We start from the raw sequence: 21,207 nt of genomic DNA on the forward strand, positions 1-21,207 counted from the left end.
GGGAAGAGCTTGTCTTGTGCTTATCTCCAGCGCTCCAGGCTCAGTCTGAGTCCAGCTCCTTCCAGTTTTGGGAACTGATGCTCACCACAAGGCCTGGCATTGGCTGGGTCCATGGCTTGGCCTCACCAACCGGTGTGGCCCTCCTGCTGCTGCTGCTCCTCATGTTCGCCTGCTCCAGCTCCTGCATCCGCAGGAACGGACACTTTGAGGTATGTAGTCCTTGCTCCCTTGCCTCTCCCAGGCTGGGCTCCCACCTTCATTTCATGGTGCATGCCCTGTAACTTACTCCAGAGTCCAGGAAGGTTCCCGGCCAGCATGCATATTATGTGCATGTGATTTGAGTTCTGCCATTGGGCTGTAGTCGATGTCTGCCATATGCAAATATTTTGCTCTAGAAGATTCTCTGGCTCATCCCCTTGCTCTAATTGGATTAAACTGGGCTCAAAATGTAAGAGAAGGGAAGGAACATAGGCCCCCAGGGTTCTAATCCCCACCCCACTATTTACAGGTCACTTAGCTTCCTCATCTGTAAAATGAATCTATACTCCTCTACCTTTGAAGTTTTTTTAGGAATCAAATGAAATAATATATGTGAAGCCAGTAACTACCTACCTGGAACATAGGTGCTCAAAAAATGTTATAATAGTTTCATTTTTGCTTCCTTCTCTCTAACCTTCTCAAGACACAGGAGGTCATAGAGGATTTAGTTTGGAGACCCTGGCTGTCCCCTGGACTGATCTCATCACATCGGAGATAGACATATACAGAGCACCTACTCTGGGCCAGTGACAATCCTTTGAAGTAGGAATCAGCATCCTCACTCAACTGATGAGGAATCTAAAGCTCAGAAAAGTCATTTATTAGGCCACCGTCCCAAGCTAGTTGCAGAGTACATGCTAAATCTCAGTGCTCAGCTCTTTTCTTTTCCATTCCCAGAACAAAGAAGCAAGGAAGCTTTCCACCCCCAGCCTTTTACTCAGCCAGGTGACCAGGAGAGGGAGTGTATGGCCAAGCCTCTGGGCACCATCCTGGCTTTAAGGATGGCCCGGAGCCCTGGCTCTGTTCCACCCCAGGCTTTGAACCCCAGCAGCTTACACCCCCACCCCCACAGGTGTTCTACTGGACGCACCTGTCCTACCTCCCCATGTGGGTCCTGCTCATCCTACATGGGCCCAACTTCTGGAAGTGGCTGCTGGTCCCTGGCACCGTGTTCTTCCTGGAGAAGGCCATCGGGCTGGTAGTGTCCCGCATGGCAGCTCTGAGCATTGTGGAAGTCAATCTCCTCCCCTCCAAGGTACGAAAACGGCCTCAGCAGCCAAGGGGAGATGCAGGTGGTGGTAGGGTGCAGTGGCTGGCTACCCTGTTCTATCCCTAAGGAAATAGGGAGCCCCAGCACAGTGGAGAGGACCAGCAAAGTGCACAACCCAGTGCAGCCCTTCAGGAGTGATGCTATAGGAAGGGGAATGACAGGATACCACTAAAGGCCAGGTCTGCAGAGAACATGCTCAGGCAGCATATATTAAATGCCTATAAGATAGGAGGCCCTGCGCTAGGTGGCAGAGACACAGAGAGGGCTCAGGCCCTGTCTTGCTCTCCACAGGTCCAGCAGATAGCAGGGAATCGGCCCTTTCACTGTAGTGCGGGACTATGTTGGTGAGAGAAGTCAAGTTCCAGGAGGTATCAAACTCATTGTCTTGGAGAGGTCAGAGGAGACTCCTGAATGAGGGAGAAGATGCCATACCAGGGTTTTGAGAGATGTGGAGGAGTTTGCTGGACAGACAAGACAGGGAAGGGTATTCCTGCAGGCGTGGGCAGGGCCTGGTGGTGAATAGAGTCTCACTTGCAGGCTCCAGGGAACCCCAGACCAGGGCAGGGGTATTAAGCTGCTTTATATTCCAGACAGATTTCTTTAGTTTCTCTGTGGAAGATGGCTCAGAGAGGATTGTTAGGGAAGCTGTTGCACATATGCAGATGAGAACTCATAACGGCCTTGACCCTGAACTTAGGCAGTGGCTTTGAGGTGGGGAGGGGGGCCTATCACAGCAAGACTCAAAAGGTAACTGGATGCATTTTAGGATAGAGAAAGGAGGCTAGGACAACTGCCAGGTAGTTGGGGAGTGACTGGGGCCATTTATGGAGAAAGGGAGGGTAGGTTGAGGGGGGGGGGCCGGGGTCTGGACAACTGGAGTGGAAGGACATGGAAGTAAATAATGAGGTTGTGGTTTATGTCCAGGCTCCGGCATCAGACAGCTGATATTGTATTTGAATCCCATGGTTTCCTAGCTGATGGTCTTGAGCAAGCTATTTAACTTCTTTGGGCCTCAGCTTTTCATCCAGAAAGTGGAGAAAGTATAACATTAGCCTCAAAGGGTTACTGTGAGGACTAGAGATAGCACTTAAAGTGCTCCCCACAGCTCTGGCACACAGTAAGTGCTCAATAAACTGATGCTGTCATCCAGAACGATGTTATTATCATAGGGGAGATGACCATTAGTGGTTTCCATGCTGGTTGAGTGCTACAGAAGTACCAAGAAAAGGTTTAGAATAGTCAGGGAGGGCTTCACAGAGGCGGGGGCCACTAAAAAGCAGTATTTTCACCATAAGAAGTGGAATCAAGCTATGAACCCCTTCCTGACTTCTCTCTTCTCTGATAGTTGCCTTGCCTTGGTTGGCGGATAGCTCAAGGGTGGCCCTCACTCATAGGTACAGAAGGGTCTCACATCTGAGCTGGCCTGGTTTATGGCGGAAGATGGCCCGGCCTCTGCCCTCTGGTCCCAGGGCCCCTGACAACTTTGGGTCTGCACGAATGATGCTGATTTCCTTCTTTCCCCAGGTGACTCATCTGCTCATCAAGAGGCCCCCTCTTTTCAACTATAGGCCTGGTGACTACTTGTATCTGAACATTCCCACCATTGCTCGCTATGAGTGGCACCCCTTCACCATCAGCAGTGCTCCAGAGCAGAAAGGTATGCCAAGCCATCCAGTCATTCAGGCATTTACTGAGTTCTTCTGTGTGCTAAGCACAGGCTGGGAGCCAGGCACACAGAGGTGAACAGAACCAGAGGTGCAAAGTCAACCTCCAAAAAAATCCCTCTGAAACAAGGAGGAAGACGGGCAGACACTCACTGAATGGCGTGGTCAGGGCTGACCAGCTACTGTGAGGGTCACAAGGGAGGGCCTGGCATGGTGGGATAAGTGGGCCAGGCTTCACAGGCACGTGGCATTGCAGCTGAACTTTGAAAGGTTAGTAGGAGTTTAGTAGGCAGGGAAGGAGATGCAGGAGGAGGCAGAGGGAGGACCAGAGGCAAAAGCTTGAAAAACTGGAAGTGTGGGACATCTGATGTTGTTAGAGCTAAGAGTGGGGGTGGGGTAGAGAGAAAGGAAGGGGGGACAGAGAGAGAGTGGGAGGGCAGGAGAGAGGGTCAGTGATGAAAGGCAGTGTCTGGAAAAGCTGGTTAGAGCCCGTGTGAGACCAGGAGGACTTTGAATGCAGAATTAGAAGCTGGATGGCACAGGCAGTTGGCAGCCCATGAATGTCTTAAGCAGAGGAGTAGCCAGCACACAGGAAGGGGTACCTGGACATTTTCAGGGGGTCTGTGACAAGAAGCCAGGCTTTCCCGCTCCCTGTGGGCAACAGCCCAGCAGAGCCCCCAGGCAGCAGACTCCCTCTCACCCTCTGCCCTCAGTCCTACACTACTCCCATTTCTCTGTGGGTCCCCAGCACCCATAGAACTGCTCAGCTGACTCTCCCTGGGCCCAGCTGTCCCCTGACCCCCACCATGCCTGTGCCTTTCTTCCGGTCCTGGGCTATTGTCCCTCCTGGCCAGGCCAAAGATTGGCCTTCCCACCTCAGGCGGTGCTTCTGACAGGAAAGACCTGACACGGTCTGTCACAATGAGACCCTTGCTTGGCTTCATGACAGGTAAAGGGGTTCTCTGACACATCCCATTAAAAGATAGCTTCACTTAGGATGCCTCCTAGCCGGGGCCCAGCAGGACCCAGCTCCCACAACTCAGGGTGCAGACCCAAGGCCAGGGCTCCCCCCACTCAGGCTGCATACTACCTGCCCTGCAATGTCCTGATTGGTGGCCTGGACATACAATGGGACAAACATAGGGATAAGGGTTGAAGAAGGTAGGTTGTTTCCTTTCTATTTTTTCTTCCCTTTCTGTTTTTTTAAGAAATTATATGCTCTTGAAAAATTCAGGCAACATAGAAATTGGCACAAAAGAAAATTAAAATCCCTCAAATAATTCCATGCAAAGAAAAGCATTGTCAATCTTTTGGTGAGCGGTGTCCAACCTGTACACCCACGTGGATAATTGGATGCGGAGATAATTCTGCATACATAGGATTACACTGTTCACTCTGTTTCACAGCCAATTTTTCCTCAGTGAACAGTACATCATGAAAATCTTTCCATGTCAGTTCTTTCAGAAAGAACTTTCCCTTTTTGTGGCTGCATAGTATTCCAGCACGTAGCCACTACTCTGATGTTAATGACTACGTTTAATATATGGACGGGTCATTTATTTGACCACTTTCTGAAGGGGTTTCTTCAGGGTCTCAGCTCAGAATTTGCTTATCTCTTGAGCCCTGAACCTCTGGCATTGAGCTGAGTCCTTATGGGGAATGGTAAATACCCTATTTACAAAGCTGGGTTACAGAAACCAGGAGTGGGACTCGGGCTGGCAGCTGTGGGTGCTTGAATGCAGCTCACATTTAGGGAGGCTCCCTTGGTGAGTCACTGTGTGAAGCACTTCAGGGTGTATTTGTGTGGAGAAGGCATAGCCCACTCACCACCCCCCCCACCCCCGCCACACACACACACATCAGGAAAGAGGAAGAAGCTTGAGAGAGAGGCATGGGAGCCAGGGTCTGAGGAGCTGAGCTCTGGTCCTGACTTTTCAGTTCCTTCCTCACAAAGCAGTGAGACCACACCACACTGCCCTGGGCCTCCACAAATACAGGGTTGAACCAGTTTATTCATGAACTTGGATGGGGGAAAGAGTGACATCTTTATTTTCACTAACCTCTGATGGAAATCTAGCCTTTTCTTTAATTAGGAATGCAGATAACAACCCACAGTAGTGTTAGCAATACCTGTGACTTTTTCTAAATAAGAACTGTACGTTCCTTTATGTCACACAACAGTTGTGGCTGATACCTCATCACTACTATAGAATTCCGGTGGCCATGCCACTCCCCAGTGGGGAGTTATTTCTTGTGTTAACAGAGAAGCACACGTATTCCTAAATCACACATTTGGGGTTTTTAAAGACTTTATTTATTTATTTTTAGAGAGAGGGGAGAGGAGAGAGAAAGAGAGGGAGAGAAACAACAATGTGTGGTTGCCTATTGAGCGCCCCCTATTGGGGACCTGGCCTGCAACCCAGGCATGTGCCCTGACTGTGAATCCAACTGGCAACCCTTTGGTTCGCAGGCTGGCACTCAGTCCTTTGAGCCACACCAGCCAGGGCACACATTTGGTTTTTAAAAATATTTTTGATAACTTTCTCATTATGACTGGTTTCATTTGTAATGCCTATGCATGTTACTTTATATATTAAAAACCTTATTTTGAGGAGAAGTCTATTCATTTCCTTCACAGAATTGCCTAAACAGTCCATAGTTTAAAAGAAAAGAAAAGAAAAGAAAAGAAAAGAAAAGAAAAAGGACATCTCTTAGGGGTCGCCTCACTCTAATGCTGTGGATTCCCTCTGGTCCCCTCAGCAGAAGGGTGGCCACCCCCCACCACCTTCCTGCCAGTCATCCACTGAACAGAAAACCTTAGTAAGCACCTGCTACATCCCAGGCACTGGGTGAAATAAAAGTCATTGGTACCATCAGTTAAACACATACTATGTTCAGAGCCATTAATAGGCACCTGACTGAATGTGGGAGGGAAATGACCCCCTCCTTGGTGAGATCCTGGCCTGATGGTGAAGGCAGGGACCTCAGGGACCCTAGGGAGCTCCTAGTGTGTTCAGGGCAGCTGTGACCCCTGCCTTGGCAGAGGAGATGGAACCCTTACTGTGTAGGCTTAGATTGACTCCACTGGGAACATTTGCAAGGGAGAGATCAGATCTTCATGCCCTGTGGCCATGGCTGCTGGTTTGGATCTGAGGAAGGAAGTTCAGCCCAGGACCTGGGCAGGGGATACCCAGCCCCAATCCCTCAGATGAGGTCCCCGCTGTAGTAACAAGCACTGACACACCCCTGCTCATCTCTTGTTCAGATACCATCTGGCTACACATCCGGTCAGAAGGCCAGTGGACAAACAGGCTCTACGAGTCCTTCAAGACATCAGACCCAGTGGACTGTGACTCTAAGAGGCTGTCAAGGAGTTTAAAAATGAGAAGGAGCCAGGGGAGGCCCCAGGTAGGTGACTGTGGGGAAGGAAGTATCCACCACGGAGGCCAACCCATGGGGACCAAGATGCCTCCTTCCCGGTTGGCAGGCACCGATCACTGAGCAGCAGTGTGTACATTGGCTGAGCGGCAATGTAGCTGAGCATTGTGGGATGCAGGAACCTCCTTGAAGCTTGACTCCAGGTGCTCCCCAGACCACGTTCTCTGTTAGAAGGTGGGGGATAATGAAAAGAGAGGGGAAACTGATATCAGGAAAACTCACCTCGATGTCTGCTCCAGCACTTGCTAACTGTATGGCCATGCGCTCATCCTTTAATCTTGCTGAGCCTTGGGTTGTTCATTTATGAACTGAGGGTAATTCCCATCTTTCGCTTCCCTTTCTCACACGGTTCTTCTAAGGACCAATGGAATGAATGACTGTAAAGTATCGAGTGAACTGGGCTGCATGGTCCAGGTGGACCATTCATTATCACCATCAACACCCTCAGCATTAGATTAGCATCAGCATTGTTGTCTTTTGAGCCCCAGTGAAACCCGCAAAGCTGACAAGTGCCTGGAGTGAATACAGTGCCTGCAGCGGAGGAATATACAGAGATCAGGGCAGCACCCGAGGCAGTAAGAACAGATGAAGGAGGCTGAGGGTGCCAGAAACTTAGTGGGCTGTACCACCGGGCTGGGCGACAGATTCACATGTGGAACACTGCTGAAGGCCAAAGGAAGAGAAGCCCTCAGGTCTGACTCAGCCCTGCCTTGCCCTAGAAGAGTTTAAAGTCCCATGGGAAAACCAGGTGGAATCCAGCCTGGCCAGACCAGAGGAACCTTCTAGAATGCTGCCAAGAGCAAAGCTTTGGGAAATGGAGGGCTAGGTGCAAACAAGAGAGTGTTCTCTGTTGTTCATCAGGGGATACTTCCTGAAGGAGGAAGTGACTTCCGAAACCAGGAGAGCCATGGCACACTGGGAGTTGTTAAAACCTGTGTTTCCTTGGGGCCTTAAGCATTGCTGCCAAAGAATAAGTTGGCACAAACTTTCTGGTGGGAAGTCTGGCCATATGTGCAGTATACCCACTGGCCCAGCAATTCCATTTTTAGGGATTTATCCTAAAACAGTTAATTGGACAGGTATACAAGAAGTATGTTCATCCCCTTGTTTATTCATTCATTTAGCAAACATTTATTGAACACTTGGAAAAACAGTAGTTTTCCAAGTACTGTTCTCGATGCTAAAAATACATCAGTAAGCAAGATAGACACAATCATTGCTTACATTCTGAAGAGACAGACAGTTATCCAACAACACAGATACTGTATCAAATGATAATAAATATTATGAGGAAAATAAATCAGGGTAAAGAAGTGATTTTCAACCTTTTTCATCTCATGGCATACATAAGCTTATTACTAAATTCTGTGGCACATCAAAAAATATATTTTTTGTTGTTCTGACAAAAATAGGTATAATTTTGATGATTTACAAAGAATAATAATAATAGTAATTACCTACCCTTTTTGTTCCAAAGTGACTTTAACAAACATTAGGCACCTATACTAGTATATGAGGATATCTGGTACCAAGAATTAACCAATCAGATGCAACCTTATTATGCGACATGACCAATAAGATGCAGCTCTTTTACATGACCTATATACACGTGTTTATGGTTCGAGACCGGGCATTCACATCGGACGGCTATTGTTGTGTTGGCTGCTGTCACTTTTTAATTTGACAGTCTAAGGGAAAAGAGATCAGTGCCCCTGACTAAATAGTCAGGTGTTGCATGTTTTAATAATCCTTGCAGCACGCCAGTTGAAAATCACTGGGGTAAAGCATAGAGATGGAAAAGGTGCAATTTTGTATATGGTAGTTGTTAACAGTAATGGAGAAATGAGGGTAATCAGAATTTTACAATAGGGAAGTAGCTAAATAAGTTACTCATCACCCTGATGATGGAACAGTAGGTCACCTAAACAAAGGGAAGCACTGGAAGCATGAAAGCCCAGTCCAGGTGGAATGCGTGGAAAAGCCTGGTCACAAAGCAGTATGTTCCATTTATGTAAAAGTGTGTGTGAGCAAGGGAGACAGTCTGGAAGGACACGGAGAAAATGTTTAGAGAAGTTATATCATCTGATTCAGGTACTTTTTTACTTTATTCATTCATGTTCTGTAATATCTCAATCTTTAAAACTAATGTATTAATTTGGTGATTTAAATAATAAAGCGATTCCCATTTTGAAACCAAACAGGGATTGCAACCCCAGCCCGACGACTCCAAAGCCCTGGCACAGGGTCCAGTGGCTTCCAGCGAGGACGTCACCGTGGAGCTGACATCCTTCGGGCATGAGGGCACTCCGTGGCAGGGGGACAAAGGCCTGGTGCCCAAAGGGACAAAGGACAGGACTCAGGCACAGTGGGGAGCCTCTGCCAGCACCCGGGTTCCGGTAAGGCTAAGAATGCTGGGCTAGAGGCTGGGGAGCCAGTGGTCTGTCTCCCCAGCGACGGTGGGTCCTTGGAACATGGAAGGGAGGGCCTCAAGGGTAGCCCACGTTCAGGGCACCACACATTTCACGGGGTTTCTGCAGCCAGTCATCTGCCTCCCACCTTTGTAGCTTTTGCTATATTCACCTCCCACCTAACACTAGGTATTTCCTACCTAACGCTTCTCTTTATATCCCAACATTACTTTAAACTTAATTGTATTTTAAAAAGGACTCTTTCAAGGGCTCTTGTTAATGGAAAACTAGTATCCTGTGCCACAAACAGAAGGTAGCTCTAAAAGTAAAATCAGTGAAAACCAGTGTTACTAGATTCTTGCCAGATGTTTCCGCCTGCCAAGGCTCGGAGCCCGGAGCTGCATTCCACTGCTCTGCCCGTGTTTGTTCGTGTTCTCTCTCCCTCTCCCTCTCTCTCTCTCTCCCTCTCTCTCTCTCTCTCAAAAGAAAAAAAAGACAAGGGATTAGTAAGTGTTAACGACATCAAAACTATAACATAAGGCTTTCTTTCTACAAACAGAAGGATTTTAGAAAACTCGGGGTGAGTATCACGAAACACAGGCCTTGGAGGGACCCCCGATGGCAGTATTTATACCAAGAATCAACAGACACCAGAATCAGAAATTTTGGTGGTGATGTTGAAAAGTGCATTTTACAGAACACCACTGGTGTTCTCCCTTTGAAGGGCTCCACGCTCCTTGGAATGGTTGGGGCAGAAAAGGCAATTCCCTTTTTGTAAAGTTGCTCAGGCCGGCAAGGGCTAGGAAGCCTCTGGGAGATGTCTGACGTGCCCACTCCCAGAGGCCCACAGCTTACTACTGTACTCCTCTCAGGTCTCTGAGCTGTCCCCTGAGAACCACCAATTCTGTAACATCAAGGTAAGTGGTTCCAGAAAACCCTGCCCCCACCTGCCAGTAGGGAAGGCTTGCTATGGCCCTCGGTGCCCAAGCCCCACAAGTCCCCGTGGGCTGACCTCCAGGTATCCAGATGATGGAACCAAACCCCCGTCCCAGCTGCACACAGGATGCTGGGTGAGCCCTGCTCCCATCGGCTCTGCATGCTGGCCTCCTAGGGCTCTCCCAGACGAGTGCTCGGAGTGCAGGAGTAGGAGCTCTTTAGACCTGGGTCCCAGGCTAGGAGATGACTGCCTGCGTGTTAAGGGGGTCCTGAAGTCTCGGGGTCCAGCCCTCCTTGTACCCACTCACCCCCTCTTTCCTCCAACCTCTCCGGTGCGCAGTGCTACATCAATGGCCCTTATGGAACCCCCACCCGCAGGATCTTCGCCTCTGAGCACGCCGTGCTCATCGGGGCGGGCATTGGCATCACCCCCTTTGCTTCCATCCTGCAGAGCATCATGTACAGGTAGGTGGACAGGCCGTGGTCCTGGCCGGCTCCCTGGGCAGAGCCCTGAGATAGCCCTCCCGTCTTCTCTCCCCCTCCCCCCTCCCTTCTCTCACCTATCTCCCTCTCCCCTTCTCTGTCTTTCCTCCCCTACTCCTCCAGCCTCTCTTGTTTGGGTCTCATCCCCCTCCTTCCTCATAGGATGGGTTCTGTCACTCCCCCTCCCTCCCTGTTCCCCGCACTGTTCTCTGAGGTCCTGGAAAGTCTCCTACTCAATCTGCATTCAGAACTCCTGCCCCCACCTCCCCTAAGGTACCAGAAGAGAAAGCGTACTTGCCCCAACTGTCAGCACTCCTGGATGGAGGGCACCCAGGACGATGACATGAAGCTCCACAAGGTGAGCATGGCCTCCCCTAGGCCGGCCTGGAACCCTCTGCCTGGGATGCTGCCTGGAACAGGAGCCAGGCCCTCCTGTGCCAAGGCAGGGGAGGGACAGATGACCTCTCCCCTGCTGGGGTCTGCTGGTCCCCACACTCCCCCCAGTGCTCCACATTCTCCTGGTGCCTCCTAGGTGTCCAGGCCGCCCCTACCATCACCCCTAGTCCCCTCTGAGAGAAGTTCTGAAGACTGTATCTCATGAGACACCAAGGAGCTTGAAAGTCAGGCAGCCTGGATTCAGCTACAGCCACGATGCTTACTCACGTCACCCAGTGGTGGTTTGACAAATGAAAATGTTTGCCTTTTGAACATTTATTATTTTGACTAGGCCACTTCCAAGAATCCCTTAAAAAATAAGTCATGTTATTCTGGCTGTCCTCTGTTTAAGATCTCAGAACACTGCGTGCTGTAGCAAGAGAGTACTGCCGAAAAACCTGACCCAGCAGTCAGGAACCCAGGCTCTGGTCCTCTGCCGCTCAGGGACCTGGTCAAGGCTCCTCCCTCCATGAGCCTCGGTCTTCCCCTCTTTTCAAAGGGGATGAGCGTGTGTGCCCTGCTCACACTTGGGTGGCCTCGGAGACCACTGATATGAGCATGCTGTGAACAGGGAGGCCCCGACTCAGACCGAAGGGCCCCTCTCCCTAGGTGGACTTCATCTGGATCAACCGACACCAGCGGGCTTTCGAGTGGTTTGTCAGCCTGCTGACCAAACTGGAGATGGACCAGGCCGAGGAGACTCAAGAGGGTGAGTGGGCAGGAGAGGCACAGGGCCTGAGGGGGTGGGCGTGGGGCAGGGGCCAGGGCCAGGGTCTTTGTGAGGAGGCGTTCTATCAAAAATACGGGGGAGAGAGGGTTCCTCTTATTTCCTACTTAAATATAACATTTTGTGAAACAAAAATTAAAGAAGGGAAAAGGCATTCATAACCGTATCCACTATCCAGACTATTCCAGACTTTTAAAGGGTTTCCTATCAGTATTTTCTTTTCATTCACAGCTTATAAAAATGTGTGCCCTTCTTTTTTCTAATTTCTCTTTTTCATTACGTTTCTTTCCTTTTCTTTTTTTAAATGTATCCTTTACCCGACGATACAGTTTACTGATTTTTAGAGAGAGGAAGGGGGAGAAAGAGAGAGAAACATTGATGGAGAGAGACACATCAGTCAGTTGCCCCCGACACGCGCCCCGACCAGGGACTGAACGAACAGCCCAGAAACTGCCCGGACCAGGGCCAAACCCACGGCCTGTGGTGCACAGAACGACACTCTCACCAGCTGAACCACCCAGCCAGGGCTCACTGTATTTCTTTTAATACAGAGTGAGTACTTGTTAAAAATTTAGGTTTCCAGCCCTAACTGGTGTGGTTCAGTGGGTTTGGCATTATTCCCAAAAGGGAAAGGTCACCAGGTCAATTCCCGGTCAAGACCTAAGCCTGGGTTGCAGGCCTGGTCCCCCGCTGGGGGCATGTGACAAGCTACCTATTGCGTTGCACTGGTGCATCGATGTTTCTCTCCCTCTCTTTCTCCCTTCTTTCCACTCTCTCTGCACTAGATAAATAAATAATCTTTTTAAAAAGATTTAGATTTCCAGGCCTCACCAGCGATCTTCCAAAGCAGTTTCTCTGGGTGAATGTCCTGGAGCATATACTTTAACAGACTTCTCAGATGACTCTTGTTCAACCCTTTTTAAAAAAAGTTTTCTTAGGGATAATTTATATACAATAGTATTCATCAGTATAATTGTACAATGAATAAAATGACGTTTTGATGAATGTGCATGGTTGTGTGACCAGGGGCACAATTGAAATAGGAAACATCTCTATTGCCCCCCAGAAGCTGCCTCATCCCACTCTGCATCGACACCCTCGCCCCCAGCTTGTCCTCAGCAACCGCTGACCTGCTTTCTCTCACTATGGTTTCACATACATGGAATCGTGTAATGTGTAGTCTTTTTTGTGTGTTACTTCTTTCACTTGACATGTCTTTGAGATTCATCCACGTTGTCTCATGTACCAGTAAGTGGTTAAAACCGTCCATCGCTGAGTAGTGTTTTATTTTATGATATATCACAATCTGTTTTTCCATCCACTAGTTGATGGATATTAGAGTTCTTTTCACTTCTTGGCTATTTTAAGTAGAACTGCTAGAGATATGTGCATGTAAGTTCTTGTGTGGACATATGTTTCCATCTACCTGGGATAAATATTTAGAAGTGGAATTGCTGGGTATGCTTTAGGTTTAACTTTATTGAGAAACTGCCAAACTGTTTTCCAAAGTGACTGTGCCATTTTGCATTCCCATCGGCAATGGACAGGAGTTGCATTGGTGCCACACCTTGCCAAGATTTGATGTGGGCGGTCTTTTTAATTTTAGCTCTTCTAGTGGGTGTGTCGTGGTATATTAATGGGCTCTTAATTTGCATTTGTCTAACAACTAACAATATGGAACATATTTTCATGCTCTTGTTCGTTGTTTGTACATCTTTGTAAAGTTTCAGATATTTAGTCCACTCAGTAAACCCAAATGCTGTATTCTTTTTATTAAGTTGTACACGTCGTCTTCGGAGTCCGGAAGCAGGGTCTCGCTCAGGCGTACATCTCTCAGACACTTCTCCTCGGTCTGCTGTTCGCCTTTTCATTTTCTTAAACTGTCTTTTGAAGCACAAAATGTTCAAGTGATCAATTTTTAAAATTCTTCATGCTTTTTTTTGGTCCTACCTAAAATCTTGGCTTTACCCAAGTCCTGAGTATTTTCTCCTTTGTTTCCTTCTAAAAATGTCATAATTTTAGCTCTTCATTTACATCAGCATCACAGTGAGTTCGACAAGGTCAGGATATAAGGTCAATATGTAAAAGTTAACTATCACTATTTACTAGCAGCAAATGATTCATAATTGAAAATTTTTTAATAAAAATTTAAAAAACATGAAATACTTAAGGATAGGTATAGAAAAATATGGGCAAGATCTAAACACTGAAAACTACAAAACGCTTCCAAGAAGTGGTTTTCTTCACATTCTTGTACTTGGAGTTCATTAAACTTCTTGCATATATGGGCTTATAGTTTTCATCAAATTTGGATAAATTTCAGCCGTTCTTTCTTCACATTTTTTTCTTCTTTCTTTTCCTTCCTGTCACTTCCATTACACAGACTTTAGACGGTTTGGTATTCCACAGGTCTCTGACACTGTCCTTTTTTATTTTTTCCTTTCAATCTGTTCTTCATGTTGGGTCATTTCCCTTTCTATGCTTTCAAGGTCACTGGTCTTTTCTTCTGCAGCACCTTTCCCATCATTCCCATTCGAATCAGACTTTTGGAGCAGGTTTTAAAAAATGCATATCGAGAAGCTGATACTAAAATTTATTTGGAAAACCAAGGGACCTTAAATATCTGTGAACCCTGTTCAGTGAGGTTGTGTTTTTCCTCTCTAGAAGTTCTGTTTGGGTCTCTTATGCCTTTCATCTCTCTCCTCATCATACCTGCTTCGTTTTGATCGTACATTCTCATACCTGTGAAGCATGTTTGTCTAAGTCCATCACACCTGTTGTTTCTGGGTCTGTTTCTAATGACTGAGTTTCTCCTTGTTATAAATCATGTTCTGCTTCTTTGCATGCCCGATCATTTTTTATTGGATGCCACGTATTGTGAATTGCATGTTGTTGTGTTCTGGATTTTGGGGTATTTCTTTAAATAGCATTTAGTTTGTTCTGGGGCACAGTCACATTATTTAGGATAATTTGGATCCTCTCAAGACTTGCATTCAACTTTGGTATGGTGAGTCCAGAGCAGATTTTACCGTGGGACTAATTTAGCCCCGGTACTAAGACCTTACACCTCTGAGGACTCTACCTACGGTCCTGGGTATCACAAGGTCTCCCCGCTCTTGCTGGTGGAAGCCCAAATTACCCCCAACTCTGTTTGAGCTCCAGGTACTGTTCAGCCTAGTGTTTTGCGGAAACTTTCTTTCACACATGTACATATTGATGCTTAGCCAAAGGCTGAAGGGAAGCTTTATGCAGATTTCCAGAGGTAGCTTCCCCCACAACTCCCTCTCTTCCTCCCTTTCTCTTTCTCTTCCTCCTTCCCTCTCTCTATCTCTCTGCAGTCCCCTTTTCCAGTGTTGTGCCTGCACATTCTAGCTGTCTTGGCCTCCTCAAACCCCAGTTTCTGTCTCCGCACTCGGTGGGACCAGCTCTAAGCTGGGGCAATTGCAGGGCTCACTTCATTTTCTCCGGGGCCAGTTACAGTCCCGCAGTACCTGTTCACTGTGGTTTTATGCATTTAGTCCACCGTTTAAGGTGAGAAAATACATACGGTTCTTCTCACTCCCACCTACATGTTCAATGTCCAGAACCAGTTAGTAGAAATGAACATGTGAATAAACATATATTTATTGGGATTGAAGCTTCAATATTTTTCCTGATGCAGTGGCAATAAAAACACGTTAAGCGCAGTCTAAGATAAGCATTTTAGTGTATACGAGTTCTTTTACTGTGTGGTCCCTATTTTATACTTTCATTGAAAATGAATGTTTCCAATGCTGTCCTCCGGCCCCTGCAGTCTGCCCCCACCCCACCCCGTGTACATTCTACAGTTTTTACTAAGCCAGTGCTTAGTGTGTGTGACCACACGCTTCTCTGAGGTACATCGTTATCTTCATGGGACATCTTTGTGGCACACTGAGGTTTTGTCCTGCATTCTAAAGTTAACCTGTTAGGTTCACTTTTTTTGTTTTGTTTTGCTTTCCTTGTGGAATAACTTATACAGGGAGGAATATCTTTAGATATGTTTCTAACTTCAAGAGAATTGGTGTGTTTTTTTTTTTATACTGGTTGAATTCACTGGAAGTAGATCTTATTTGGCTGTTTAATTATCACAAGGTTGCCGTGAGTAAATTGAAATTCCTATAATAAACATAGTTTATAAGTTCAAGTAATCAACCATAGTTTTCTACAAGAAACATTCAGACAGATGTGATTTACTATAACAAACATTCAAAGCCTTAAAGCCCAAGTCAACAGTCTTTGGAAGATAATGATTAAGCCTTAGGATGTTACAGGAAATCTCCTTGCCCTTTCTTGTGAATAACATTATAGCAAATATTTATATAGTATCCACTTTGTTCTAAATGGTTTTATGTATATTAATTCATTAGAGACTGGATTTTATGATGACAAGAGAGAGGAAAAGTATAGATTTAATTAAAATTTCTAGTTACTGGTGTATTTGCTGCTTGCTTCTTCCCTATCTGTGTAAACAAAGGGTAAGCATTAACCTGATGCTTCCTGTTCTCAGTCACTTGAGGCAAATTGCCACCCAGGTGTCATGTAAACTGCAGCTGAAACTTGTGGCCTCTGATTTTAATTTTAATTTTCATTTTATACGAAAGTTTCAGTTAAAGAATTTGTGACTTCTTTTGAATTTTCATAGCTTAAACGTCAGTCATTCTGTTTGGTTTGAAATATTTATCCCTTGATAGCTATAGAAGCCTGGGCACATTTTTAACTGCTTTGCTTTAGTTCCCTCATCTGAAAAATATGGCTATGGCTGGTACCCATCTCATGGAACTGTTGTGGGGATTTAATGAGATATCATCTGTACAGCACTTAGAACAGTGGCTGGAGCTTAACAACTGCTCAATAAATTAGTAGTAATAGTAGTAATGGTAATAGTAACTGCTCAATAAATTTAATAGTGGTAAAAGTAGTAACTACTCAATAAAACTAGCAATAGCAGTGGTAGTAGTATTTAATGGTTATTAATGAATGATACAGTTAGTGGTTTGCCACAAATTGTTTAACCAAGCTCCTACTACTAACCATTTTTTAAATTCCTGGTTTTCCACTATCATAAGTAAAGCTGTTATTAATATGTACATGCACATAGGTTTTTTTCCCCTTCCTTAGATGATTTCCTTAGAAGAGCATCCCAGAAATGGGATGAGTTGTCTCAACCTCAGCTGTTTTGGAGAGGGTGAAACTGTGACAGATCAGATCTTTCTCCTCCCTCCCCCACAGCGTCTCCTCCTCTGGTCTCGCACCCCTCTCCAGGGTGTGGAGACTGCAGGAGGGAGAAGAGGGACAGGGTGCTCTCAGGCAGGCATCCCTCACAGTCCCTCCCACACCTCCCAGCACTCTCAAGTTCACTGATAGGGGAAATAAAATGTGGTATCCTTTCTAAGGCCATTTGCATTTTAACAGTGGCCAAGACCTTAAGAAAAACGGGAAACTGGGCTACTGGTGCCCCATGAAACAGTCGAGAGCTAGTTGAGAGCTGCACAAGGGGATGCAGGGCTCATCGGCCTGTGAATCCATCCACCCAGATCATGCCCTGCCACTTCTCACTTTGCATGGATGCAGGGTCTGAGGCAGCACTTGCCGGAGTGGCACACATGGAAAATGGTAACATCTGTATGCCATGTCCGGGAAAACGGAGGGAGGAGCCCAAACACAGAGCTGCCCATCTGGGCCTCTCATTGCTCTGAGGGCTGAAGGGTGAGCACCCCACTAACCTGTCCCGTTGCAGGCATATAACTGAGGGTGCTCAGACCTACTGGTCTCTGTGTCACCAGCCTGTGCCCTGTCTCTTTGGCTCTCTGACTCCCCTTTCTGAAATGCTGTTTGCATCCTGTCACACCCGGCTCAGATACCCTCCACCCGCCCCCATTCCCTAGCTGGGCATTCAAGACCTTGTGCATCATAGCCTCAGAGTATCCAATCCCACCTGCTGCTCCTGTTCAAAGCCCTCTGCTCCAGCCAGGCAGTCCCCTCATGCCCCACGGTCACTGAGTTTGTTCCAGCCTCTTGTCCTTGGTTCATGCTACTTCTTCTTGGGATGCCTTCCTTCATTTCTTCCTTGAACCTTGCCCGTCTTCCAAGACCTAACCTAGTCCCCGCCCTCCCAGGAAGCAGCTCTGTCTGCTCCAGCCCTTCCCTGGGTACCAGTAGCACGTGTCCTCTGATCCACTCACTCAACCCTTGGCCCTCTGGTCCCAGTTACCTTCTCATGTGTGCATGCCTCATGTCCCCAGCCTGACCGAGCATGCACCGTATGGAATGAAAGGTACACACTTCAGAGCCCAAGGACTGCCCCACTGCCTTGGGATTAATTCCCCTCTGGAACTGGAACTCCTGGGTGATTGTGAGGCTCATGTTGGAAAACGGATAAAAACTAACCAGTGCGCGCCGTGCACAGGGTGGGCCCGGCCCAAGCAGGGAGCATCACTCCTCTCTACTGCACTGGTCATGTGGGGGTCCTGGGTGAACATGGTGGCTGTGGGTGAGTTCCAAGCCCTCTTGGTGTCTCTCCAAGCCCCAGGGCGAGGTGGCTGACATGCTACTCTGTCCCTGTCACTGCTGCTGGCCCTTCAGTGTCACCCTCTCCTCCCACCACATAGGCCGCTTCCTGGAGCTGCACATGTACATGACCTCTGCACTCAGTAAGAATGACATGAAAGCCATCGGCCTGCAGATGGCTCTCGACCTTGTGGCCAAGAAGGAGAAGAAGGACTCCATCACGGGCCTGCAGACGCGCACCCAGCCTGGGCGGCCAGACTGGAACAAGGTAAAGGCCAATTGGAGCCACTCAGCCTGCAGGGACCAGTGGGGCTGAGAGCCTGAAGTAGGGCCTGGGTAGACCAGGGCCAAGCAGCCAATGGCAACACATGAGGCCAGCATCTCGAGTCCAGCCAGTATCTCAGGGCTGGACCTGAGGCAGGGAGCCTACGTTTGGGTCCATCATTGGCTCCCTTTGTCAATCATTGGCTTCAGTTTCCCCATCTGTTTAGAGTGGAAATTAGCCTATCTGACATCTGAGGCCTCTCCCAGCCCTGATTCCTACAAACCAGAGTCAGATGGCCCAAGCCAACAGCATCCCGGTCTTATCCCTTCCTGGTACAAATGCGGGAACTGTGTGTCCCAAGGACACAAACTAGTTTGCAGCCTTCCTATTTTATTTCTCAGATTGGTTTCATTGTTGTTCTCCCCTGTGCTTACCAACCAGAGTCTAGAGTTCCACAAAGTGATCCAGGAATACTGCTTTCAAACTGCTGTAGTTAACCCAGGCCCCGGTGGTGGGAGCTGGGAAGGGAACGGATGCTGGTGGAGCTTGGGCACCCAAGAGGACTTTCCACAAAGGCGATTCTTAAGCAGAATTTGGGGTGGAAAAGGGACCCGACAGTGGTGGTGGGGATGCCTAACTAGGGAAGAGACGTTTCACAGGAGGCACATGGCCAGCTGGGGGCCACCTGAGGTTCAGACAGTTGGGTTCAGCTGGCCACGTCCTGGTCCACCAGCCCGGCAGTTAGAGTGTTGCGCAGTTCACCACAGACATAGCTCCTTGGGTGAGGGCCTGGGTCTTGTGCTTTTACTGGCCCACACCCTCCCTGGGGTCTGGGTCAGGTTATGGGTGAAGCAAATGCCCCCTGGACAAGTGGCTGCATGTTGGACTTTCTGCTCTGAAGAGAAGCAGCTGAGTGTGGGTGGTCCTCATGGAGACAGACGGCCATCGCTGCCGCTGCCAACTCATTACACCGTCAACTTTAGGTGGGTGTGCCACTGGGTGGGTCCACGGTCCCACCTCTCCTCACTCTGCTCTTCCCCAACCCCGTGCACTCCAGGTGTTCCAGAAAGTGGCTGCGGAGGACAAGGGCAAGGTGCAGGTCTTCTTCTGCGGCTCCCCAGCCCTGGCCAAGGTGCTCAGGGCCCACTGTGAGCGGTTCAGCTTCAGATTCTTCCAAGAGAACTTCTAGCCCCTCCTCTCCAGGCTCTGCCCCAGTCCACACGGCCGGCCAGCTGGATGGCATTGCTACCAGTGCTGGCACCACAGGGCCCAGCCTTGGACGGCCACTGAATCCTGCTCCACACACAAAGCGGGAGGCCCCAAGGGGCAGATGGACTCCCCTCACCAGGGGCTGGGGCAGGGGGCTCCTGGGGCAACTGCTCCTCCAGAAGTCCCCCAAGGGGGCCTCCCGCTACAACAGGGGTCCTAGACCCACCGAATCATCACGATCATTTGGGAACTTTCTCCCTTGGTGTTCTGTGAAAATTTTCAAACATACAGAAAATTAAGAGAATTGTACAGTGAGCAGTATTATCTAGTTTCTAGAGTCCTCAATGAACATCTTGCTATATTTGCTTTATGACATGTTATCCCTCCCTCCCTCTGCCCACCCAGCAGTGTACCTTACTTTGTGATGCATTTCAAAGCACACTCTGCCACTCAGTAGATTTCTTTAGGTGCTGATTCTTGGGTTGCACTCTCAGAGATTCTGATTTTGAAGATCTGGGATGAGACTGGGAATGCATATTTTCTCTGAAATCTATCCCAGTAGGGAGAGATAAGCACCATATTTTTTTTTTACCTTTCTCTGTGTCATTGTCTTCCCCTCATCTCTATCTGTGCCCCTTTTCCTCTCACTCCCTCCCTCTCTGTCTCTGTCTCTTGCTCCTGGGAGTGTCCCTCAGTGCCCCTCCTCTGCTCTGCCTGTCAGTGCCCCCCTCTCCTCACTCACTGAGAAATAGGATGTGGACAGTGCCCGTGTGTCTGCAGGGCCACAGAAGGGCCGTGTGCCAGAAATCGAGCAGGTTGAGACCTGAAGATCAGCTCAGCCACACCCCAGCTGTGTGGCCCTGGCAAGCCCTCTGAGTCTGTTTCATCATCTGAATAATGGGACTGATGACCTCTCCAGTCCCAACTGGAAGTGAAATGAGACATCACTGTAAGCACTCAGGGCATTCATCTTCCATCCCTGTGTGGTTCTTTATCATGGTCCTTGCACCTTCTGGCTATATCAGGGCCCCCTCCTTCTCTGCATCCCAGCCTCTGTTTGCATCTGTCACTCTCTGGGCAGGAGTGGATGGCAGAGCCGACAGATGCGAAAACTCTCCTAGGAGACACTTTGGGGAGCAGAGGCCCTGGGCTGCGAACAGGGGTGGGAAGGCTGGCCTCACTCCTCGGATATGAGCTGCCCCTTGCCACAAGCCCCTGTAAACCCCAGGGTTCCTGGGAACCCTCAACCTTGCAGCCAGTCTTGCCAGGTTCTGTCTTTTCTGTGACAGTCTAGAACACTCATCCCCAAGCTGCCTTCATGGGGTTGGGATCAGGCACTTCCCGACAGGATTGTAGATTGTGCCTTTCTTTTCCATGGGTTGGGTTGGAAGTCCCTTGGGGAGAAGAGGGAAAGAATCAAGATTCTAAAATCCACGTGTTTGATTTGTGACCAAGTGTGTCCAAAGGCTTTCTCTCCAGGCATATTCCAGTTGCCCACTGGAGGGCGATGCTGAATCAGGGATCTCAGGAACAATCGTTTGCTGGGAAGGAGGCTGCTTCCTGAGTGGCCCTGAATAAAAAACAGGCGAGAGAAGACTGCACCTCACTCCAGAGCTCCTGGCTCAAGGCAACATGTCTCTCAGGCACAACTATGATGTCAGAGAGTTCATTTTCAAGATCAGAGTTTCTCTAGCTGCCAGCCTCTTGTTCTAACACACCACACACACATGCGTGCCCACACCTAGTGACCAGATTCTGGGCTTTGCTCCTGCCCATCTGCAACGTCAGGATGGGCCTACCTGGGG

General features: G+C 48.4%; 1 protein-coding gene across 1 annotated transcript in view; it reads left to right on the top strand.

Annotated features, from left to right (window-relative positions):
* NOX5 (NADPH oxidase 5) overlaps positions 1–19,522 on the top strand; it is a 35,485-nt gene extending 15,963 nt beyond the window's left edge. Inside the window, exons 7-17 of the mRNA XM_045823215.1 lie at positions 31–209; positions 1,112–1,294; positions 2,834–2,966; positions 6,239–6,381; positions 8,613–8,807; positions 9,692–9,736; positions 10,096–10,220; positions 10,512–10,596; positions 11,283–11,382; positions 18,030–18,196; positions 19,251–19,522. Coding sequence (XP_045679171.1) covers positions 31–209; positions 1,112–1,294; positions 2,834–2,966; positions 6,239–6,381; positions 8,613–8,807; positions 9,692–9,736; positions 10,096–10,220; positions 10,512–10,596; positions 11,283–11,382; positions 18,030–18,196; positions 19,251–19,382 — 1,487 coding nt within the window. The 3' untranslated portion in view covers positions 19,383–19,522. The remainder of the gene's footprint in view (positions 1–30; positions 210–1,111; positions 1,295–2,833; positions 2,967–6,238; positions 6,382–8,612; positions 8,808–9,691; positions 9,737–10,095; positions 10,221–10,511; positions 10,597–11,282; positions 11,383–18,029; positions 18,197–19,250) is intronic.
* The last annotated feature ends 1,685 nt before the right edge of the window (positions 19,523–21,207 follow it).

Source organism: Phyllostomus hastatus, unplaced genomic scaffold (assembly GCF_019186645.2).
Source record: "Phyllostomus hastatus isolate PE091 unplaced genomic scaffold, TTU_PhHast_1.1 phas_scaffold_501, whole genome shotgun sequence".
NCBI classification, from domain to species: Eukaryota; Metazoa; Chordata; class Mammalia; order Chiroptera; family Phyllostomidae; genus Phyllostomus; species Phyllostomus hastatus.